Source organism: Trematomus bernacchii, unplaced genomic scaffold (genome assembly GCF_902827165.1).
Source record: "Trematomus bernacchii unplaced genomic scaffold, fTreBer1.1, whole genome shotgun sequence".
NCBI classification, from domain to species: Eukaryota; Metazoa; Chordata; class Actinopteri; order Perciformes; family Nototheniidae; genus Trematomus; species Trematomus bernacchii.
In genome coordinates, this window is record NW_022988043.1 from 2,650,614 (window position 1) to 2,675,778 (window position 25,165).

The following is a 25,165-nucleotide window of genomic DNA, read 5'->3' on the forward strand; positions in this document are numbered from 1 at the left end:
TAACGGATATAAGGAGCTGTTTCAATGAAAACAGAGGAGCGACATTTCGCCGACAACTGCGCCGAGCACTTGACTTTATGCAGGGAGCCAGACAGCACACTCAGCACGGATAGTGCGCGCAACACAGCTCATACACACAGGCATATATGCCTTGAGCTGCACATAGCTCCAAACACACACAACAACACACACACACACACACCCAACACCACACACACACACACACACACCACACACACCACCACACACACACACACCACACACACACACACACACACACACACACACACACAACACAACACACACACACACACACACACACACACACACACAACACACACACACACACACACAGTATTGTATTAATTGTATGAGAGAGGTTCTAGGTTGAATTGAGGCGAATATTTGTAATGTTCAGAGGTTGTTGTGTTTAATATTCATGAGAATATTTGTCATTGTTCAAATGATAATAAACAAACATATAAAGCATAGTTGTCCACTCATATGTTGATAAGAGTATTAAAAACTTGAAAAATATCCCTCTAAGGTACATTTAGAACAGATAAAAAATGTGCGATTAATTTGCGATTAATCGCGATTAACTATGGACAATCATGCGATTAATCGCGATTAAATATTTTAATCGACTGACAGCCCTAGTCTTTTTAAGATGTTTATTAATAATAGTGATAACCTGGTGAGCTGGTTGTGTTTAGCATTAGCAGATAAAACAGAGTTTTGTGAAATCACATGTAGAGTCAATGCAAAGACCCAGATCCGTGCCTGGCAACACGAAGGAAGTGAAGATGTTAAATTCATGTCACCTGCGTATTCGTGCAGCGTGACACATTTCAACTTGAGTGTAAAGTTTGTGACGCTCTGTTACAAAAACGTGTCAGTGTTGAGATTGTGCTCCTGTGGTCTCTGACGGTCTGAGGGGAATCAGAGAGGAGAACAGAGCTCGACAGCAGCTCATATTAAATCAGGGTTATTAATGTTCCTGTATAAACCAGAGACTGTCTGTGGTGCTAACAATATAGTGACTGCTGTAGCCTACTTATGACTTCATGAAGTTACTCTGAGTGTTGATGGAGCAGCTAATGTTAGCCTAGCTTTAATCAAACCGATCTCTTCAGAAAAAAATATTTAAAAAATGTTATGCTCATTGTGTTGGAGACAGACCTGACAAAGCATTAACTCAGGCTTTTTACAAATCAATATCATTCTGTTGTTATTTAGGCATCCTTTCCATATGTTTATTTCTATGAATTCACAGCAGATTCTATGCAAGTTGGGTTTATAGTGTACCAGGTTAATACAGCTGTGTGTGTAGATACAGGGAACATGTGCTCCTCTGGGTGATGAATCCAGACAGGATGCTCTTTGGTTTTATGATCATGTGAATTGTAAGCTATCTACCTGATCACAAGGGTATATATTATATAGACCTTTTTTAAAATATCAAACTAGAATGTGCCCCCTTGTTGTACCTTTGGTGAGAATCAGCCCCTCTGAAGTAAAGTGCTATAAAGGATGTGTTCCTCTCCACAGAGGGAAGAGGAAGAGTGGTGTTCCTGTGGAGGAGCAGCTGTCCAGCTGTGCTCTGTGTCAGGACGTCCTGAAGGATCCAGTCTCTACCAGCTGTGGACACTTGTTCTGCAGACAGTGCATCACCTCATACTGGGAGCAGAGACCTCCATCAGGAGACCCCTCCTGTCCCCAGTGTGGAGAAAGATCCAGAACCAGAGCTGGCCTGCAGACAGCCAGTCAGACCAGCTCTGTACGAAGTAAGAGGCCGAACTCATGCAGCGTCTTATTCCTCTTCCTGGTTCATTTGTTTTTTTTATTAGGTATTATGTTGAAGAACATAGACATTAAAATGCTTATAAAACATTTAAACTTAGTCTGTTTTTATTAGTTTTATTGTTATATTCTCAAAAGCATTTTCTGATTCTCTCCTGTTTCCTTCTCTTTCAGCAGATAGTGGTCTGCAGGAGGTTTTAGATGAACATAGGCTCAGTCTGAGGAGGAGATGTGAACGTGTGACTGAAGGAACTGATCAAAGTGAAACCCTCCTCAACAGGATCTTCACTGAGCTCTACATCACACAAGGACAGAGTGAAGAGGTTAATACCCAACATGAGGTGAGGCAGCTGGAGACAGCTTCCAAGAAGAAGCCCCTCCATGACACTCCAATCAAGTGCCAGGACATCTTTAAAGCCTTACCTGACCAACAGACTCTCATCAGAGCGGTCCTGACCAACGGAGTCGCTGGAGTTGGAAAAACCTTCTCAGTGCAGAAGTTCACTCTGGACTGGGCCGAGGGTTTGGAAAACCAAGATGTCAGTCTGGTGATCCCGCTCTCCTTCAGGGAGCTGAACCTGATCAAAGGTGAGCAGTACAGTCTTCTCAGGCTGCTCCATGTTTTCCATCCAACCTTACAGAAGGTCACAGCAGAGCAGCTGGCTGTCTGCAAAGTGCTGCTCATCTTTGACGGCCTGGATGAAAGCAGACTTTCTCTGGATTTCAGAAACAATGAGGTTGTGTCTGATGTCTCACAGCAGTCCTCAGTCAACGTGCTGCTGACAAACCTCATCAGGGGGAAGCTGCTTCCCTCGGCTCTCGTCTGGATAACTTCCAGACCTGCAGCAGCCAATCGGATCCCTCCTGAGTGTGTGGACAGGGTAACAGAAGTACGAGGCTTCACTGACGCCCAGAAGGAGGAGTACTTCAGGAGGAGATCGAGTGATGAAGACCTGTCCAGCAGAATCATCTCTCACATCAAGAGCTCCAGGAGCCTCCACATCATGTGTCTGATCCCAGTCTTCTGCTGGATCACTGCTGCAGTTCTGGACCACATGTTGACTACAGACCAGAGAGGAGAGCTGCCCAAGACCCTCACTGACATGTACTCACACTTCCTGCTGGTCCAGACCAAGAGGAAGAAGCAGAAGTATGAAGAGGGACATGAGAGGAGTCCACGGCAGCTGACGGAGGCTGACAGGGAGGTTCTTCTGAAGCTGGGGAGGCTGGCGTTTGAACATCTGGAGAAAGGACACATCATGTTCTACCAAGAAGACCTGGAGCGCTGTGGTCTTGATGTCACCGAGGCCTTGGTGCACTCAGGAGTTTGTACAGAGATCTTCAAAAGAGAGAGAGTGATCTTCCAGAAAACAGTCTACTGCTTTGTTCATCTGAGCATTCAGGAGTTTCTGGCTGCAGTGTACATGTTCCACTGTTACACCAACAGAGACACAGCGGTACTGAAGGACTTCCTGAAGAGAGACTGGGACTATGAGAACAGTAACAGCAGTGATCAGGAGTACCCATCCCTGGATTTCTTCCTAAAAGGAGCCATGGCGAAATCCCTCAGAAGTGAAAATGGCCACCTGGACCTGTTTGTCCGCTTTCTCCACGGCCTCTCTCTGGAGTCCAACCAGAGACTGTTAGGAGGCCTGCTGGGTCGCACAGACAAGCGTCCAAAAATCATCCAGAGACTCTTCAAAGGCCAGCTGGGTCGCACAAACCATCCAGAAATCATCCAGAGAGCCATCAACAACCTGAAGGAGATGAACAGTGATAATATCTCTCCTGACAGGACCATCAACATCTTCCACTGTCTGACAGAGATGAAGGACCACTCAGTACATCAGGAGATCACAGAGTTCCTGAAGTCAGAGAACAGATCAGAGAGACTCTCTGAGATCCACTGCTCTGCACTGGCCTACATGCTGCAGATGTCAGAGGAGGTTCTGGATGAGTTGGACCTGGAGAAGTACAACACATCAGCTGAGGGAAAACAGAGACTGATTCCAGCTGTGAGGAACTGCAGGAAGGCCAAGTAAGTCCAGATTAACTTCATAAACTAATGTGGATCAGAAGTTTAATTATTCAAATAAACACTATAACATTTCTGCTGTTTAAATACTGAGAGAGCAAAATAAACCAACACTTTTCTTCTATTTATTTATAATAATAGTTAAACTGAACCGTTTCTCTCTTCATATTGAGTGATGGAGGCAACATGTCAAACACACGAAGGACTTTAGAGCTTTCTCAGCATGTGATCACACCACACAGCAGGACTTACAGTTATCTGTTATTATTACTTTCTAGTAGTTTCTTTATCATTAAACACACACACGTTTTTATCACAATGTTTTAGAGTTTAAAATAAGATCTATATCATATCCCACCAATACCAGAGTTATGTCTTAATACTCATATAGTGAGAACATCTGATGGTATTCAGTTTAAAATATTGAAACTTTATTGGTTTGTTAACTGTGTTTGTATGCACAATACATTTCCAGATGCTCAGAGAAGCCAAAACATCCATCATTCACATCCAAATATGAATTAACATTTAAATATGTACATCTCTAATATTGTCAAGTGATTTATTTAATTTCTGTTTCTATGGTAACAGTCAGTGACAGCAGGAGCACAGACATGTGCATTACATTACACTCTATTATCATATATTATTATATATAAAATGGACTAACAGCAAATCTCAATCAGAACATATGTTAAATCTTTTTTTCATCAAATGCTTGAGGTCATTATGTTTCCTCTTTTTTAACACATGTTGTAATATATGTGTTATTATAGACTTATCAGCTGTGGACTCTCAGAGACTCACTATGAAGTCGTGGCCTCAGCTCTGAAGTCTGACCCCTCCCATCTGAGAGATCTGAACCTGAGTGGCAGCACTCTGGAGGCTTCAGGAGTGGAGCTGCTGAGCTCTGGACTAAAGAGTCCAAACTGCAGACTGGAGACTCTCAGGTCAGTTCACTGACTGAACTTCATCTGTTTGTATTTATCATTTTCTGAATTTGAAAAAAATACATTAAAATTATTTTTCCATTTTTGCTAAAGACTGAATATTGATCAGAATAACAAAGAGAAAGTGAATGTGTGAGGGAGAGAGTTTGAGCTTCCACAGACTCACTCTGTGCTCCATGAGTCAGTGGGTATGCTGTCAGTACTGAGGAGCTGTGAGGGAGATGAAGGAGTTGTTAAACATCTGATCAAAGTTAAAGTTCCAGATTATCAATGGATTGTTTCTACATCATCTCTGACATTAAAGGTCTCCTATCATGCACAAGTCACTTTCTGATGTCTTTTCTACATCACCATGTGTCCCCGGTGTCAGGAGACTCACAAAGTGTCAGGAAACAAAACCCTCTGTCTTTTCCTCCGTACCCACATCTCTAAAAACGGGGGAACAACGGGCAGGCTTTACACCAACGGGCCAATCAGAAACGTTGCTGTCAGAAACAATGAGACATGTTCTGGAAGTAATATGGTCTGTGTTCACATTAGCATGCTAACACTCAGAGCTAACCTGTACTGGAGAGAGCATGTGTGTAAAGAAGCAGGAAATAAAAAGGAACTGTAAATTGCCATTTACATGAGGATGTGACTAGCAGTTATAGTTATATTATATATTATCATTATGTCAGTGGTCTAAAATGGTCATACAACGGTGCCGACAATATTATCGTTTATCGCAATAATTTCCGGGAAAATGTATCCAACAAAATTAATTATCGTGAGAGGCCTATACATGAAACACACACACACAAACAAATCTACAGACTTACTCCAAACTGCCAAATATATTAATTAACACACTCTCACTCTGATATACTCTTTGACTCTATTTTGGCCTAGTAGAACCAGGGCCGTATCCAGGATTTCCTAAATACCGAGGTCCAAACATGCTAGGGGGGTTCGGGGGTATACTCCCCCGAGATTTCTGGGATTTTCATGATCTAGTTAGGTGCTTTTTAAGTCCTGTGGGGGGGTCACAAATTGGATAATATATCGATTTCAAACCATGTCAGTAGGCTGCAGCATAAATGATTTTGAATCAGTTAATTGTTACTATTAATGATCTGGACATGCAGAAGAAGCTAAAATGATCACAAAACATTGTCAACATTCATTTTCCATGTCTCTCTCCTTTCCATAACCTGCCCCCTCTCTTCCATCTTCTTTAGTCTCTCTGTCCTCTAATCTTTCTCTCTGTTCAATCTCTCCCTCGTTGTTCACTTTTTGCTCACTCCTGTCGCTCCTGCCAGTGAATTAAAAGCAATTCAGCAATTTAGTTCATTTCACTTGTTTGTTTGCATTTTTCTTTTTTAAATCTGTTTTGTTTGATTCTCAAAAGAGAACAAAGATGTAAGCAAATTGTGTTTTATACAATTGTATGTTATTATGACATCATAACTGCAATATATGTAAATTGTTTTAAAAATGATGCATATTGTCTATTTTGTAAATGAAGACTAAGTTATAGATAGATAGATGGATAGATAGATAGATAGATGAATGGATAGATAGATAGATGAATGGATAGATAGATAGATAGATAGATAGATAGATAGATAGATAGATAGATAGTTGGATAGATAGATAGATAGATGGATAAATAAATAGATGGATAGATAAATAGATAGATAGATAGATGGGGTTATTAAGCCTACATTATTTTTGTGTGACTGTACCTGCAGTTCCTCCCTGACTTCCATCACTTTCTCTCTCTCTCTTTCTCTCTGCCTGTCCTGTCTCTTCCTTACCAAAGCTGAGCTTCGACTGACGTAGTCTTTTCATTATATCTGAGTCAGTGTAAAAAGAAAACAATACAATGTTATATCTTCAATGTTTTACTCAAATTGAAATGAAAGAAAAGCATTACAACGTTTGTTAAAAGGTAATCCTTCTGACATTGGATGAATGTAATTAACTTTAGCTCTCTAGCTAGTTTATTCACGCAATGTAAATCAAAGTATAGCCTGTAGCTGCAATATAAGTTAGTGTGCATGTTGTCGGACGTCCACTGACTAACGTAGAGTGTTCACATAGGATCTGCTGGACATATGATGTCCTGATGAACAGAAACACAAGCAGCCCACTGGACTCAGATCTCTAGATACCTCATCACTCCTCCGCTGCTCCGATACAAGTCCGGGCTGCGGTGGTTTGTTGATATATGTCGTCTTCTTCTGTTTGCTTTAATCGAGGCTACGTAGTTATGCAGCGCCCCCATCGTCAGTAAATGGAAGTACTACAAATAATGCTGTCAACTCAACATTGTAAATAACCAGCCAAAAACGATCGCCGGTTCATCTTGTTTTTGGTGTGAGAATAGTTTGGGCAGCGTGAGAGCGTGAGATTGAGAGTGAAAGCGTGTGTCACACGCCAGATGCGTGAGAGTTGGCAACCCTGAGCATTTAGCTGAGTTTCTGCTGGTAGAATTCTGATCAGGCATTAGCTCCACCTCCTTTTTTTATTTTTTCAAGCTAAGGACCCGAACCTGCTCTTCTCTAACAGCTGGAACAGAGGGATATAAGGGATGTCTAAAATGCATGATCTGTTTGGTATTTTGAGCAAAACACATCATAGACATGTTTTTTATATATTTGTATATATCTGAGACCCATAATATATGCCTAAAAATAGCATAATAGGAGACCTTTAAAACCCTGTTTAACTCTGAACAGATTATTAAACCTGGAGTTATTTCAAACAGGAACATTGTTTTCTAAAGTTACATCATGTTTTCTTTATTCAGACTGGAGCTTTGCAGGTTGTCAGAGATCAGCTGTTCTGCTCTGGCCTCAGCTCTGAAGTCCAACATCCATCTGAGGTATCTGGACCTGGGTTACAACGCTCTGAAGGATTCAGGAGTGAAGCTGCTGAGAGATCTTCTGGAGAGTCCAGACTGCAGACTGCAGACTCTCAGGTCAGTTCACTGACTCTCTGTTACTGCTGGAGATCTCATGTTTCATTAGTTATTCAACCTGATTCTTCTACATAATTAACTTACATCCATTAAGTTGTAAATGTTGTTTTATTCATACTTTCATTTGTAGGTACTAAAGTAAGAACTGCAGAGATACATGTTGACTGATTCTTAAAGGAACTGTAATAGATGTTAGTTGTAAAAAGTAAATCTATGTTTTTAATATTTAGTAAACGATAACTTCTGAATAAAGTTCATCTGAAGTCATATTAGTTTTACAGGATAAAGTTGACTTTCTGAAGAAGACATATGTTTTTGTTCCCATTCATTTCAATGTTGAGTAACACATCTGATTATAAACAGATTGTTATCCTCATCATGTTTTCTTTATTCAGTCTGAGGCACTGCAGTTTGTCAGAGATCAGCTGTTCTGCTCTGGCCTCAGCTCTGAAGTCCAACATCCATCTGAGAGAGCTGAACCTGAGTCAGAACGATCTGCAGGATTCAGGAGAGAAGCTGCTGAGAGATCTTCTGGAGAGTCCAGACTGCAGACTGGAGACTCTCAGGTCAGTAAGGGGTCTCTGCTGGTTCAGCAGTATTGTATGAACCACAGGGAGGTGTTTCTCTCACTGGGGAAACGGATCAGTGATGTTACCCACTGACTGCAGGCTCTTTCATTCTTCCATCAACTATATAAGGCCAGCTGAAAATGCAAAGCCACACTTTAGTAATCAACTCTCTAACAGACATATGGGGTTTTACAGAAGAGTGGGAAAGGTAGTCTGTTCTTATGGGATGTTTTTAGTTTCTAGCCCAGGGGTGTCCAAACTGCGGCCCTCGGAATCGACCCTCAGCAAATTCTGAAAGTATAATGGAATATGGCCCACAAATGAAACTTCTGCTTGTCTTGTATTGTACTTCTTAAATATATATGTACACATATATTACACAGTAGTATTCATGTGTTAATAATCCAACCTTTAAAATAAATTCAGTCAATTAAAGCTGAAAACATTTCCTAACAAATCTAACTTGATAAGAAAAAAGCCCAATAACTTATTGTTATAACAAGCGTGAAATAAACCCTTCATACTTCCTGTAATTATAATCAATCTGAAGCTCCTGCTTTAAGGAATGAGCTGCTAACAGAATAAAGTAAACCCTCTGGAGAGCTGAGAGCTGTTTTGTTTCTTAAAGCATCTTCAAGTAACAAGCATCCTTTACCTTCATTTGATTGAGTTTTCTGACTTATAACTGAACTTATGAGGCAACATACCTCTAGAGAGCGGCCCAGACCTTTATATATTTTTCTGTATGTGGCCCTCGGTGAAAAAAGTTTGGACCCCCCTGTTCTAGACCAATGACTGGTTACTTCCTGTAATGCAGCTGAGAGCTGTGGCAGGCAGTCGTAGTGTTTGCAGAGAAGATATGATGGGATGTAAAGCATGAGATCAGGACTCTGAAGCTGACTCAAAGAACTCTTATTTAAAACTGGATCTTAAACTGTTGGATTGTGTTCGTCTCTACAGGATCGGATATAATGATGAGACGATCAGAGCCACGATCCAGAAGAAGCTGCCGGGTCCCGCATGAGCTCAGCCCCCTCCTTTTTATTTTTTTATCAATTTATTTTAAAGCTTTATACCCCAAATTAGCACTTTTGAAACAGGAAGTGAAATAGAGGGATATGAGGCATGGCTAGAATGGGTGATCTGTTTGGTATTTTGAGCAAAACACTTCATAGATATGTTTTTTATATATTTGTATATATCTGAGACCTATGCTATTGCCTAAAAATAGCATGATAGCTGCACTTTAAGTTTGAACATGTTTGATAACAGAAGTATTATTATTTATTGCCTAGGTGGACCAGATAATAATAAACTGCATGCTGTCAAATAGAGTTAAAGTAGCTTTACTGATTTCAAGCACAGCCTCTATAGCCTATGGCTAAAACTTGAAAAATATATGAAAGTCTTGTTCCACATATAATCAATTAAATGGGGTAGAATAAACAGCTTTGGTACAAAATCGTGACAATCTTTGTGCAAAATATCTTTGTATTAAGACTGTGAATTAGACCAAAATGAATACACAAAAAACATTATTTTAGCTGTGGCAGAACAGAGGATTACATTGAAACCAGATGTTTGTTAATATGTAGGCTTGTTTAGAGGCAGAGAACATTAACATGTAATCTGGTACAGAACTGAATTTAATTGAAATGGGTTTGGATTTCATTGATGCATTACAAATCCATTCTAGGTATGTTATTATAAGAGATGTTTAAATGTTTTTTACTGTTTAAATGTTTCTTACTTTTTAAATCAGGTAATTGTGTCTTCAGCAATCATTATTTGTTTTAGTTTTTTAAAGAGTCTAGCAGTATTTTTGTTATCACATGTTCAATCCTTTTAGGCCCAGATGCAAGGCATTTGTGTGTGACTGTTGGGGAAAATACAAGTTGTCTTCTTACTACTATGGGTTTTCTGATGGGCATGATACTGTGTGTGACTTTGCACAGTGTGACCTTGCAGCTGCCTCCTCGTAGATAGGAGAAGGCAGGGCATAATTCATGTTGTTGATATCAACGAGAGGACACATACGTTGTCTCCTCTCCTCTTTGAGGGGCAAAGAGCAACATTGCTTTTCCAGAGATGTCCCGACACCTGCTGACACCAAACCGATTTACGACCCTGTTTGGTACCTCCTGACTTTAGACTATATAAGCTTGATGTTACTTCCTGCTCCTTTGAGCAGCATACCTCATGTGTGTGAGTTGAACCATATCCTTTGTATGTGACTTAACTCTGCTCCTTCTTGCAAGAATAAATTAGTACCTGATTATTGATTCTCAACCCGGTGTCGAGTGAATGTAAAATGTGACCCTTAATTGTTTTAAAGAGCTTATTAAGGAGATTAAAAATGTCCAAATAGTAAGTTATTGATAGGCATTTTTAAAACTTCTAGGTTTTTTTTATTAAAAAAAAAAATCCAAAGCTTAAATAATGTAGCACCTTGCAGGGTATTTGTGTTAATATGTCTGATGAAACTATGTTGTATTTTCCATGTTTCACCTTCACTCTTTACACAGCTTTTACTGTGATTCAAGGAGGACTCCTAGTGGCCAATAGTGATAGAACACACTTGTGTGTAGATAATGACATTGGTGGTCAATGTCAGTAAGATCATGATCTTAGGTTGTTGCTGTGACACAATAAGTAATATTATTGGTTTTTGAATTTGACAGTTAATCACTTTTCCCCTCCGTGATAAGCGGCTCTGGAATGCACTTTACTGAAACACTTCACTTTGCGATTTATATAACAATAACATAATGCAATGATGTTTATCTCGAGGCTCAACACCTTACTTACTAGGTCAAGTCAATACGCTCCTATCCTTAAAATTGTCCCACATCTGTACAAAAAGGAGCCAAGTCACCATTTAAAAAAAAGCATTGCTTTATTGTACGGATTCATGTTTACCTCAAGGACAAGTGATAATAATGTGAAAAGCTGGTTATTAGTTGATTATAATTACCGTCATCTTGGTGGTGCAGGATCTACTGTCAATATCTGAGGGTGCTTTTGTGTGCTCTATTAAACAATAAATTAAAAAAAGAATTCATTACAAATGTACAGCCTTTATAAAGTACAGGTAATAATATCACAAAATCCTATTACAGCAGTGTTTTCAAAAATGCCCTTGTATCACAAATTACATGAGTGGTTATTGTTTAAGCCAAAACTGAATTCTCTCAGTAGCCTTTAATGTCTCTCATTTAGACACACACTCACTCTTCTTACACACACACACACACACACACACACACAAATATTCGCCCTGCTCACCACTTTGTACTGCATGTACACATGTGCATCACTGCTGCAGGCTAACAAAAGAAAGGTGAAATTACAGCTCTTTCACCAGCAAATCTCCATTGCACATTTTTGCAGCTCGTACCTACAGTAACGGTAATATATCACCGATATCACAAGAAGATGAAAGACATTCGGGGAGTATTAGTTTAATAACTTCAGTTCTATCCTACGTAGCTGCAGACATCTGGGTATATAGTGTGTTGATATGTCCAGACTGTTGTGAAGCAGAGATATGTAAAGATAAATATGAGCCATGACTTCACTGCACAGCTTGTCTATGGTCGATCCGGTCGAGCAGGCACTGATGCAGATATTTGGCTGAGAATGTGTTGCACCGCATAAGACAAAATGAAGAGAAAATCAAAGGAAAAAATCAAGATGTGTATAGTACAATAAGAAACGTTTGGCATGCTTTATAGTAGTCACTTTCTAATGTATTATAAGAGAAAACAAGTCTTTATGGAATACCATGAACACAATTGAGTAGTTTGTTTCATATTGCAGTGTAAAAAGCAGGCTACACAGTGGGTCAGGCTCCATCCTGCAGTTGCAGTGTTATACAGTAGATGTGTTGCTGTGCATGTTAGCTTCGCAGTGTTAAACTGTCCTGTCGGTTCCCGAGCGCTTCCTCACGACCTTCTCGTCTTTGACCTGGTCCACTGCCAGAGTCTCCAGCTCTGCCTGCGGGGGGGCCATGGGAGAGGTGCTGTGGGAGATGCGGTGCGCCACACCGACATGAGCCCTGTACTGCCGGTCCCGGGCGGGGCTGTGGCGAGGGCTGGACGCAGCCCCCAGGGGAGTGAGGGGGGAGCGCTCAGAGGCAATGGGAGGGATAACGGCAGGTCGCTCCCGCACCTGTGGTTCTGGAGAGTCTCTCCCGGCCTGCAGGAAGGGTGTGGGGTCGGGCATGGCCTCTACCGTCTCCCGCATGACCATCCGCCTGCCGTCTGAGCTGAGCCGATACACCTCCGTCAGCTCTGGGTGAAGGGGCTGTGAGAGGCTCTTCTTCATGCGGCGCCGCGGGGTTTCAGGCTGCCTGTCTTTGGCCGGTGGAGGCGTGGGCTTGTAAGATGTGACTGGACTAACGTTGGGGCTGGCCTCAGATGAACTGCCGGCTAACAGCTTCTTCTTGGTGGCGTGAAGCTGCGAGGTCAGGTAAGCAATCGTGCTCGCTCTCTGTTCCAGCTCCCCGGACAAAACAGCCAGCTTGTGGCTCTTCATCTTGAGCTCCTCCAGGTACTTCTTCTCTCTCTCCTTGATGGTGTTTTCCAGGACGGAGATCATAGCGTTCTTCTGCTCAAGGTCCCTGAGCAGCTCTGTGTTCTCCTCCTCCTTCTTCTTCAGCTGGGCCTCCAGCTCCTCACATCTCCTTTGCAGCTCCTTGCAGCGGGCCTCACCGCTGTCTGGACACACATAACAACAACAAAAAACCGGTTAAAACTGGTGTTTGCGTGGTGTCTCACTTAAGTACACACAAATGAGTGCACACAATAAAAGAATAGAGACAGAGACATTTATATCCACTAGACTGGAGCAATCATTAGTACATTAAGCTCAGACACTGACAGAGACAGTGTGCTCCTATGGAGACTCCTCTGCAGCAGAGAGCTTTAGTCTCACGTTACAGATCTGGTAGACGGAAAGGGCGCTGCTCTGCTCTGACCTTCATCATTGGGCCCATCCCGCTCTGCCACACCCAGTTAGAGCTCATGCAGCTATGTACATGCGCAAACAACTTGGAATACAAAAGTTAAAGGACCCCTATTATACTGTTTTTCATCAATATATTATAGGTCTCAGATATATACAAAACATGTCTCTCAAGTGTTTGGCTTGAAATACCAAACAGATCATGCATTGCAGCATCCCATAATGCCCTCTGTTTCAGCCCTGTTTCAAAAGTGCTGATTCTCTGTCTGTTACTTTAGATGAAAATAAGGAGCCACTCCCCACGCCCCTCTGAGAGATATTTGGTTACAAAGAACACAATGGTTGATAAGGTGTGGGGGGGGGGGGGTGTTACCTTGGTTCGTTATTGGCTAATGGTTAAACAAGCCAAAAAAAAATGATGACATCATAAAGAGGCCAAAATCAAAAATGGATCAGGACAAAAAGAGAGCGAATCGCAGAGGCGACACATATTTATGTATAAAATATGCACAAATATGTCAATTCTCAATGTCTTGTTTACATTAACAGTCCCTAATTTCAGTCTTCTATAACTACTATTGATTGTGTTTGTAGGAGCCAGTTTCCCCTATTTTTCTAAATGGGTGGTGCTGGTACATTTCCCCCCCCCAGTTGGAGGAGCTGAGCCCTGCTGCACTAAGCAGGTTGCAGGCTGTGCATTAGCGCTGTGACAGATAATCTCATTTCCTGCACTCCAATCTCTGAGATGTCCCACGCTAACATGATAGTGCCTCTAGCTGGAGGCCCTGACAATATTGCTCAGATCTAGGCCAGCCATGTTCAGAAGCCTACGACACATAGAGATCCTGCTGAGGCGCAGCATGCTTCATGCTCAGTTACTCTCACCAGGGGGGTCATCAGCAGCATGTAAATAAATTAAAGTGCCTGTCAGGGGCCTCCCTGACTGTACTGAGCTGTACTTTAACCCAGTATAAAGACAGTGGAGCTGGGGCTGAATCAGACCAGTGTTGTGACTCCATGACATGACCATGGTAACGTGAGGGGGAGGGGTAGTGAGCAATGAGCAGCAGGGTGTCTGACATTGTAATGCTTCCTGGGTTTGACTTTGTTACCAGGATACAGACAGAGCCCTCTGCTCTCAGGCCTGTCTCACACGGACCCTATTTCAGCGAAAACCCCAGATATATAGCATCTACTGTTGTAGAGCCCTGTCTGTTGTTGTGGTACACTTTCACAGTTTGAATAACTTGTTTCAAAATAAAATGTTACAAGAAGATATATTATACTAGAGTTAATATCATTATCCAACCAGGAGGAAAAGTTACAAAAACCTGATGCATTTCTCAGTAAATCTAATTGACACAGTGATGGAAACTATTAGGAATCTGGACATTAATGAACGTGTTTGTTTGTGTACTGTGCAGCAAGATGGGGGCTTACCTGAGGAATCAGAGCTTCTCACAGTGAGCTCATATGTCAGATCTGTGAAAAAAGGAAAGTGGTTACAAGTGAGTATTCATTTAACAAGATTAGTGAGAGTTCCTCTGCAGCTTTAGGAACAGGTAATCTAAGGATACTTTATCGGGGATAAAGAGTACAGTGTCCTGATGGGACCATCTTTATATCCTGGCTTTGTGGAAGAATATATCTATTACTGATGTGATGCTCGATACAGGTTCTGCTTTGCTCCAGTGCAGTGAACTCACTCAGGCTTGAGTGCATTTCCTCTAAGTCATCATATTATCTCTAAAAGCTTTAATAGTGGCACCACAGCGTCTTGTTGACTTTCAGTCTCACATATCCATGTAGGTTATACCTCTGTCCTAGGTATGGATTCAAGTATACTTTACTGTTTCTTTTGCTGTTTTTTAGGTGTTCTTATGCGGGATCCTCTCTTTCTTTAAAGGAATAGTATGGAGAAATTGCCAAAAAACAATACTAATAAAAAGAAAATCCCTCTCAATCGTCTCAAAAGGTGTGTAGCTGTTCTCCACTCACTAGCCTTTCATCATTCATTAATAATGCAATCATTACAAATGCATGTGTGACGGTACAACTGTCCATATTCAAGACAGCCAAGGATAAGTGAATTGAATCTGAAGCGGCGCTAAACTGCAAAAATACCCATTGTTATATTGTTTTGTCTTAACCACTGGTTTGGCAACATGAGGAGAAGAGAGGGGCTACTTGTGCTCACCTGTGCATTGCTGTTGCAATCTGCGGATCTCTGTGTGTAGACCCTTCAACGTGCTGGCATGGTCCTGCTGCAGGAAGAGGAGGTTCTTCTGGGCACTGTGCAGCTGATTCTCCAGTGTTACATTTGATGATGCCATGGCTGATTAGGTTCAGACATAGGTTAGAGAAAGCATGGAGAGAGAGAGAGAGAGAGAGAGGAAGAGAGAGAGAGAGAGAGAGAGAGAGAGAGAGAGAGAGAGAGAGAGATAGAGAGAGAGAGAGATATAGAGAGAGAGAGAGAGGAGAGAAGAGAGAGAGAGAGAGATCGAGAGATGAGAGAGCGATATAGCTATTTCTATCGGTCTGATCTATTATCTGTAGGTAGATAGCTAGATCCATATGTCTGCTCTCTATCTCTCGAGATAGTAGATATAGATAGGATATCTCTTCTAGAGTAATATCTCTCTCTCTCTATATGATCTCTTCATTATCTCTGATCATCTAATGTATCTTCTATGCTATCATACTTATCCTATCTCTTCCCCTCTATTCACTGCTCCTCTCTCTCTCCTTTCTCTCTCTACTCTCTCTTCTACTCTATCCTCTCGCTTCTCTCTCTCTCTCTTATCTCTCTCTCCTCACTCTCTCTCTGCCTATATCTCTCCTCTCTCCTCTCTGCTCTCTCTCTCCTCTTTTTTAATGAAGTGTCAATCCATCTTATGCAAGACTAGGCTTTTAATTCTCACCTACTATAAAATGTATGGGATGTGCTCCAATTTTGTTTTGTTTGGGAACTGGCCAAGACAATCTGCTTTAGATGACAGAGGAACAAATCACTTTTGGATAATAACATCCAACCCATTCGCATTGAGGAAATCTGGCACTTCTACTAGGCCCAAGAAATTGTAATTTCAACCCTGTTCATTGACAAAACAGGAGCATCAAAAAACATGCTGAGGAGGAAAAGCGAGGTGGGCACATTTATGTAAAATTCTGCGCAGGTGTGTAGGCAATCATCGTTAATGGCTAGGTCAAGGCTACGGTGAGACTGTAACAGAGAAACGCTAAGTGACCATAAATAGGCAGCCAGGGTTTTGCTTGCTGTATTTATCAACCAATTACTGACATGAAGCTATTGATTGAGAACTTGAGAGTAAGCAGTCGTAACAATAATCTAATCTACACTGTAAATTGTAATTTTATTAGGAAAGAGGATGGAAACATTTTTTCCTCAGCACAGACGATAATATAATAAAGTTAAATTCTTAACACTGGCTTCTCTTCACATAAATACATATAACACATGTGCACGAATAACATCTCTTTCTGCTCTAAAATATTCTCTTTCAGTGTCAATTCAAATCATGGTCAATTACAGCAACAACGAAAGAGAATCACAGCTGAACACATTGGCTGACATCACAATGACACTGGGTGTGGCATGAAGGCCACCAGCCTCAAGCTGTGTTGCCCCACCTACCACCCCCTTCCCTTCACTAGATGTCCTTGTTTCCACAGCGCCAAGTGAGAGGAAGAGAAACAATCACTCAGTCCCAACATCTCCACCCTCTGCCAGACAACTGTACTTGGCTGAGAGCTGAGAGCACATTGATCCCCTCCTGAGTGTGGAGAAAGCCTCTCCCTGCATATATAAGTGTGCTTCAATAAAACATCCCAGAGCTTCTCACTCTTACATCATCAGCTCACTAACATGAATTATAAATCCCATAACACAACGCTGGACACATTTCCCGGTTCCAGCTATGTTCTGTGTGATCTTTTCCCCCCCCCACATGACTTACAGATAAAAAGAAAAGCATGTGATTATCAAAACACAAACGGGTTATCACAGATACAGCCAGTGATGACATGATCTATTATTGATGAGTAATGTGGAGTCCTTCCGATAAACCCTGCTCTGCAAGCACATCACTCGTCCCAGCTCTTTCCTAGAATAGCTTGGATAGCTTTCAATTTGCAAAGGCATGACCTCACCTCAAAACATGGCTCATGCCATAGCGTGGCAGAGGAGGATATGACTTCAGTGATTAGAGAAAGACATTAAAAATGGTAAATCTCTTTGTTCAGGGACAATGCAGTGGGTTAATCTTTAAAGACAGAGATTAATGTCATACCAGAGGGAGATATCTGCCTTTCTTCCAAATACACAAACCAGCATTTCCCCATACAGAGAACATAAATAATCAATGAACTGCAGCAGCATGAAACACTAGCTAGTAGCTACCAACCTTAGCCTAAACAAGAGCTTAGAAGTCTGTTTCTGAGCATAAAAATGTCCATACTTATATTTGCCTTATATACACACTAAGTGCAGTTACTTAATAAAATCATCAGCCTAGTGTACACCATTAACATAGACTCGCTGACTATACTGCAATTAATCAACACTCTCACGTTACCTTGTATGTTTTGTCTTAATATGTTCTTGTATATTACTTTTTTCATTCTGTTCTTATTTTTGTTCTTTGTCTGTTTGTTTATTTATTAATATATCTATATATATTTATTTATTTATTTATTTATCCATACTACTGTTCAGTTTCAGCTACTGTTACAACATCATTATTCCTATTTAATTTCTTGTATTTTTTAGTTACTAGTAGTTTAGAGCAAATATTGTAATAACTAACCTACTCCAAGCACACGTTTATCTATAAGAAATTATTTAATCACCTGACACGTTAACACTATTGCGAATAAATAGAAAACATATAAACAACTCACCAGTATAACCATTAAAAACAATGCATACAGGACACGAGCTACGTGTTACACGGCAGGGATGCTCTCCACAGCCCTTTTAATTTCAGCACCTGCATTGCGGACAGCACCACAAACCCACATTTCAGAGCAAACTGCTGCCTGTCCTGGCCATAACGTCACCTACCAGAGGATCATTACTTCACAAACGTTATTGTGAAACTTTAAACAGATATATCCTTCAGAAAAAGCCCTTCTTTGAAAATATCCAACGTTAGTAGTCTCAAACCGAAGCTAGCCAGCGATGCCTGTGGACGGCTTCACAACGCGTCACTTTCCCTTGTTGTTTTATGACCTGATGGACTGTAGGATGCCATCACTGCATCTCCTCCGGTCATCACAAAGGCTGTCCTTGCAGATAATGCTATCTACTGCATCTGTCCAGGGAGGAGCTGTCCAGTTTTAACAACAGAAAACAAGCTAGTCCCACTATAAGCTCCACCGAAAGGGAAAAAACGTCCAGCCAAATTCCCATTGCAATCTTTCCAACAAATAATAGCCGGCTACACACAGCAAGAAATACACCAATGTAACAATATATACATTGTTTTTGTGGCATTGGGGAGGGGTCCTGGTAAATTCGGCAAACGTTGAATCCACCTAACTGGAGTTGATTTTAATAAAAGCCAGGGATTGTGCAGCTTCCACAATGAATTAAGATGTGTCTGGTAAAGAAACAACAGACATACCATAACGGGGTGGAAATGTCACTGAAGTAAACCTGCTTGGATGCTGATTTGAAATATGTCCGCTTAGTTACGCAAATAAAATATAAGAATAAAATACAGACATTTTAATGAAACATCTCCCCACAGAGGGAGCTTTAATTGTGCTAGCCTAGCTGGACAGCTAACGACGCTACAACAGCACATTATCTCATTGATAGCTTACCTTGTGGCTAAATGAACGCAGTCGTCGAATATGTTGTGAAAGGTTGAAGATGGTCGTTGAGAGAGAGACGAGCCCCACCGGCTAACAGCGTCCTGCCTCCCGGGGCATGTCGGTGATGCTGACAGGGGCTTCGCCTCTCGGTCGGCTGCGAGGGGAGGGCGGCTGTGTCACTGTCATCTCCCTGAGCTACGAGACACAATACAGCGATGCATCATGGGAAACCAGAGAACAATCATAATGTTGGCCTAGAAGACATCCAACAGTCATTTACTATAATCATGACCTTCAGCATAACTAGTATTATACTTAATTGTTTTTTAAACAATTAGTACAAAAGCCGTAATAAAGGTGTTACTAACCTTGCAGGACATGAAATGTTGAAGCAGCAGTTTTCAGGGAGGTGCTAGAGACTTTAGTCACTAGCGTCATCTCCATAGCAACAGAATATGTCACCTGTTCAATCGTGATGCTTTCCCGCCCCCTAGTGCCAGCACAGGAGTATAGCATTACAGCGATAAAGTCAGATATCTGGTCATTGTTGAAAGCTTACTCCACTATAAAGTGTCAGATTTAATGTCTACATTGAGCCAAACTGCCAGAATGAAGTAAATTAATGAAAGTGTATGAAAGCTGTTGGCTAGAGTACAGCTGGTTGACAGCAGAGGGTAGTATTGCCCTTTAGTGGCAGAGTAGCAATACTACAACAGCATTACTCTTTCTCATGTTACTATTTTCTAATCCTTTTTTTTCTTTCTAAATCTGTCAGTATTTGGGCTCTGATTCTCATCTTACCATGAATATTTTCTATTATAATGATACAATTAGACTTTGATCAACAAATGCTGCTAGATGTCTCTGCTATTGGCCAAAGATACAATGTGTGGCGTGTTGTTGAAGAACGTTTGCCTTCACATTTGTTTGACGTCTTCTATATTCTTGAGCATAGCCTACTGCTGCAGTGGGGGGTTAGGTAAATAATGCTCACCCAATGCAACTATTCACGTAGATATGAATCTGTTAAGATTGACACAGGCTTTATCAGAATCCAGATTGCAAACAAGCGATTGTGTGGGTTTAAAAGCTGTCAAATGCCACTGCATTTTTTCTTTCTGTGAAAGGATTTAGCTTTGTTGGTCAGTGAAAAACTAAAGTGGAGGAAGTCAATGAATAAACTACAGGGTGATATGAGGAACCATTTTTTAAACAAAACCTCATGGACACCATATTTTGTTCAGCACAGCATGAAAGTGCATTTTGTATAATTAATTCAATCCTTTCATTTTCACATACAGTATGTTTTCACATTTGTATGTCATTAGTTACTCCATAAGGTGTACAGTTTTGTATTACTATTAATATTTCCAATATTCATTTTTTGTTGAGTGTGTTCCTTTTTAATGTCTTTATCATAATGGGCAAACACTGAGTGGCAAATAAATAAAGTTAACGTTTATTGTATTTGAATATATACATTTAAATAGTAAGTTATGAATGTTTATTACAGTATATGCATTGCATTTGATTTGTTAGAATTTATTCATAATAAATTGTACCATTTAGTGCTCCCTGTGCACTTGTATAGAGGGATGAATAAACGTAATCTCATCTCGCAGCGCATGGTTTATCTTAGTGATATCAGCACCTTTAGTTTAGTCTTGGGAATGAAAACTTGGAAAACAGTAGCCTTTTCATACCGACTAATAATATCCCCTTAAATTATTTCTGGCCAGAGAAATTCCTCAGTGGCAGGGCTACTGCGTAAAATGATACAAACCAAAAACAAAAGCATCAGATTTCATTCCTAACCTAAGAAAGAGTCTCACGTGTGAAAAGAAAATATCTTATGGAATAAATGGAATTATTGTCCCACCTCCAGAAATGTTATTTTTCGGAAGAAGCCTTTAATCTCTCCCCGGTTTTGGCTTGTTTGTGATAGGGATTAAATTCTTCTCATTTCTTTATTTTTAGTGTTTCTGGCACGCTTCCAAGCTAAGTGCAGAAAGCAACTGGTTGAGGAGAAGGTAAGTTATCCTCACCCCAGTAACGGTGAGGTGAAAAATAATTCCCCAACAGAGACCCCTAACTTCCTGGTGATTTGTTTTACTTACTCACTGCTAGAGATCTCCATATATTATAAAGTAGCTCATTGAGAGACACCAACCAAATAAAACAAGCAGGATTGACGTTGGACTCCTGCTGTGACTTTAACCAGTTTTTAGTTGTTGTTTTTTTGGCCTTTGCCTGCGGGTGATCCGGTGCTGGGAAGGATCCAGCTGAGAAATGTCCTTCACAAAACTGGCCAAAGCCTCGCTCCCACCTGAGGTGTCCATTTCCATCTAGATTTTATTTTGTATTGCTGTCATACAATACAGGATTGTTGCAATATTTTAAATTAAAATACAATAAAACTATAAAATATTAACAAAATACGGCACAGTATATAAAAGTGGCACTATAAAATGATTACAGAGGAATATATAAATATACACATATACCCAGATATATATATTTATACATATGCATATACATATACAAACTTGTGGCAGTAATTGGAATGAGGGTAGTGCAAATGTATATGAAAAGTAATGTGCATAAGAAGACCGGCAAAACACCAGACTAACAATTTGGCAGGCCTCATAAATGTGTGTGTGATTTACAACCCAGTGCAAATGTATTTTCTGGCTCTCTTCATGAAAAACAGGATATCAATCTACAGCCGAGTCTGTAGATTGATATCCTGTTTTTCATAAAGAGAGCCATGAAATACATTCTTTCGAACACAGCCTTGCACTCAAAATTGTTCCAAGTGATGCCATACAGAGGGTTGTGAGGGTGCTGGACGCGGGCCCAAAACGTTATACAGCTGGAAAAGCAATAAGAGTGAACTATTACGCTTTCGTTACAACTTCTGGGCATCAGTTACACATACACATCAGTGAGTGTCAAAAAAAGTAATTTATATCATTCCTGAATGTGTCTCACTGGTATAGTTGCTGGATTGTGAACAGATTCAGATGCAAATACATGGATTTACAAATGAAATCCAAGCACATGGCAGCCAGTCTCAAATGGCACTGTTTTACTGCCCCTGCTCTGACAAGCTGCCAATACCAACACTTCTCAGGCTGTAATAGTTTTTACAGTTATTATATTGAGGTTGGCAAGGCAAAATGCCTCTAAAGCTCTGAAAACCTAATTTAATTTTCCAAGACCTTTTTTATTTGTCCGTCCAAAGAAAGTCATAATCGCTCGACTGTTGAACTGACTGTGTCATTTATTTGAGAACTTCAAAGTAAGCCACTGAAAGTCCGATGGCATTAACTTCTTTCAACTTTATGATTGTGCATGTAATACTGGATATACAGTATCTTAATGTGAAATGCAATAGCCCGAAATGTTTAACCTTAGCTGAACTTCTTTTTATAGATAATTTGCCATCATAAGGGTATTTATAATCTCTTCTCAGTATAGGCAGTAAGCGTACATGCATGCACGTATTCACTATAATTTCACCCGCATACAGACAGAACGATATGGGCTTTTTTATAAGGCTGTTTATCATGTTTTAGACAGATGTTGAGTCTATAAGACATTTAAATCTTCTCTCTGTCAAATGGTAAATGGACCCAGAGACTTTATTATGTTGATTTGCTCTGTGCTTGTGTGGTATGGAAAGTATCTGTCTTTCAGGCTCTTACACAGTATCTGCAGTGTGAATGCCAGTAGCATCTGGACTTTATACGAGGCCATTTGAAAATGAAGGGGCCAGAATATGTGAAATGAGCACTTAAAGTAAAGGTTATTTCAACAGCAATCAGCTTCTCTGACACAGTTTTGTACCTTCCAATTAATTCATGACAAATTTACGAGCTGACAAAACATAGGTGAACACAGAGAGGAAATTATAGCCAACATGTTACATAGGGCCCACATGGAAAGCCATGCTATGGGATCATTACAACGGCACTGCCAACATATCTCTGCCTTTAGTCTGGTAATGAGGGTGGACTGCAGGAAACCAAGCTTTCTATGCAACCTTTTTTTTACAATCCAGGAAGCAGTGCACTCCTTGCCATTATAAAATGACACTTTAATTACTATTGGTTAATGGACCACTAACACCAGACTTTGAAGTGGCTGTTACTCAAGGTGCCCGCACAGCCAGCCCTCAGCAGAACAAAATGTGTGCCATGGTGTTACCCTTCCACACACACCGGTACAAGTCATGCTTTGATAAGACACATAACCGTGTTGAAATAAGCTAATGAAATAAAAGGATATGAAGGTTTACAGTGCAAATACAATTAAAGCAATTATGGGAATTAACTATAAGTATTCTCTCGTTAAGCGTACATATTTTGCCATCTAAAATAATAGTTCAGAGAACGCAAAGTGTATGTCAGATGATTGTTTTCTCATTTCAGAAGCTTTTTGGAGTGATTGTTTCAAGCACCTGCTCCAAATGTTATCAGCCCATTAAATGGTGGTTATCAGTTTTCCATGGTTTTAAGGTGGAATACATGTTATACTCCACATTTGGAATTTCCTGGGAGATCATTTATCCACATGATATGGGGACTTAAACTGATCCTTGAGGCACACCAACAAGTGCATCATCCTTAACACTCAAAACAGTGTTTGATACATTTGAAAACACCAACATCCTTGGATGTTAAATTACTTTTATAGAGTTTAGAATTGTGTGCTTGAATAACTGCATCAGATATGTTTCGGCAAATATAAAAATATAGCACAAATTCCGCCGCATTTATCGAGTCTATATTTTATTTGGTCCTCCTTGGTTTAATGTTTCAAGTGCATTTAATATAAAAGGACATGTACCTCTGTATAGCCTGAAGTACAGTGCTATTCTGAACATAGTAATGATTCAGCCTAACTTGGGTGGTAAGGTACTGTGTGAAGTCTTTTTAATGGTTTGTGGTGGACACTCTTCTCTTGTATTATCACAGTTTGGTCGATAACCACAAGAGAAGCAGAAACAGACGTGCCTTTCTTGGATCCAGAGCAGTCATAAAATCCTCCTGGCTCCTATTTCGACCACCTCAGCCATCCACTGTGCACCACCATAATCACTGTTCTGAGATACAGCTCAAAGAATATGTTTTTCCAGAGAAATAAGAGACTGTTGGTAGTTCTTCAGTTTAATCCTGGTGTCTAGTCACGATAAGGTGGATAATTCTGCTGACTTTCCCATTGCATGTGCCCGCATTTAACCATCTTCAAACCACTGACTAAATATTTAAGGAATGACCACTGAATGTTCATAACAGAAAGATGAGCATGTCCCTGAAATATGATTCATACAACTTGGGTTACAAGCATTGCCAAAAATGCCTGTAAAGGTTTCCTAACTTGAATGTACAGTGAATGTGCTCAACACTTGCTAGTTCTTGGTCCTTTACTTTACATGTCCTTGTGGCTGTTTGTGCCCTTGCAAAAATGAATCTATGCATATACATGAGTTCTATGCAATATGGCTTGAATCCTAGTGTGTGAGTTTATGCTGCATAACGGTGTGTTTAAAAGTGTACTGAGAATACTGGAATTTGGTATTTATTCTGCTGGGGGTCTCAGCAGTTAAATCATGTTAATGATTGAAGCCTCTTAAACCCAACACCCGACATTACACTTTACTAATGCACAGGGTGAAATTGTCCAAATGCCCAATAGGGACCTACTACACACATCCCCAAAAACTCAAGAGTAATTTGACATTTTGAAAAATCAATCCGTTTTTGTTTCTATTGCCAAGAGAAGATTAAATACCATTTGAAATCCACTGTGTAATTGTAAGTCTACAAATAGCAGTGGATAATTGTAAGGCTTAGCTTAGCATAGTGACTGAATATAAAGGGAAACAGCTAACCTTATCTACCAGCACCTACAATCTCTTACTTTCTAACATGTTATGTTTCCTATGTTTATTTCATATAAAACCCGAAGTGTAAAAACAATAATTGTTGCATTTTGGGGTTATGTGGATATTTGTACCTATGGCTAAACTAAATGG

The 25,165-nt window shown here is 40.4% G+C and overlaps 2 protein-coding genes across 2 annotated transcripts; one reads left to right on the forward strand and one right to left on the reverse strand.

Moving 5' to 3' along the window:
- The first annotated feature begins 3,169 nt into the window (after window positions 1-3,169).
- On the forward strand, window positions 3,170-8,189 carry LOC117473034 (NACHT, LRR and PYD domains-containing protein 12-like). Its single transcript, XM_034118506.1, has 3 exons — window positions 3,170-3,841; window positions 4,615-4,788; window positions 7,583-8,189. Exons 1-3 carry the CDS (start codon window positions 3,228-3,230, stop codon window positions 7,764-7,766), a joined length of 972 nt encoding a protein of 323 aa, XP_033974397.1. The 5' UTR covers window positions 3,170-3,227; the 3' UTR covers window positions 7,767-8,189.
- A 3,010-nt stretch (window positions 8,190-11,199) lies between these two features.
- Window positions 11,200-19,521, reverse strand: ccdc92 (coiled-coil domain containing 92). The gene is made up of 5 exons (XM_034117707.1): window positions 19,494-19,521; window positions 19,135-19,320; window positions 15,485-15,622; window positions 14,728-14,769; window positions 11,200-13,040 (listed from the first exon to the last, which is right to left on the reverse strand). Exons 3-5 carry the CDS (start codon window positions 15,618-15,620, stop codon window positions 12,235-12,237), a joined length of 984 nt encoding a protein of 327 aa, XP_033973598.1. The 5' UTR covers window positions 15,621-15,622; window positions 19,135-19,320; window positions 19,494-19,521; the 3' UTR covers window positions 11,200-12,234.
- Between the last annotated feature and the right edge of the window lie 5,644 nt (window positions 19,522-25,165).

What these genes read in the sequence shown, in the direction of transcription:
- LOC117473034 (XM_034118506.1), top strand. Translation starts at nt 3,228, where the DNA reads ATGTTCCACTGTTACACCAACAGAGACACAGCGGTACTGAAGGACTTC. An exon ending in AGGAACTGCAGGAAGGCCAA is followed by an intron (nt 3,842 to 4,614) that starts GTAAGTCCAGAT and finishes GTGTTATTATAG; the next exon opens with ACTTATCAGCTGTGGACTCT. An exon ending in TGCAGACTGGAGACTCTCAG is followed by an intron (nt 4,789 to 7,582) that starts GTCAGTTCACTG and finishes TTCTTTATTCAG; the next exon opens with ACTGGAGCTTTGCAGGTTGT.
- ccdc92 (XM_034117707.1), bottom strand. Translation starts at nt 15,620, where the DNA reads ATGGCATCATCAAATGTAACACTGGAGAATCAGCTGCACAGTGCCCAG. An exon ending in ATTGCAACAGCAATGCACAG is followed by an intron (nt 14,770 to 15,484) that starts GTGAGCACAAGT and finishes CTTTTTTCACAG; the next exon opens with ATCTGACATATGAGCTCACT. An exon ending in GAGAAGCTCTGATTCCTCAG is followed by an intron (nt 13,041 to 14,727) that starts GTAAGCCCCCAT and finishes ATGTGTGTCCAG; the next exon opens with ACAGCGGTGAGGCCCGCTGC.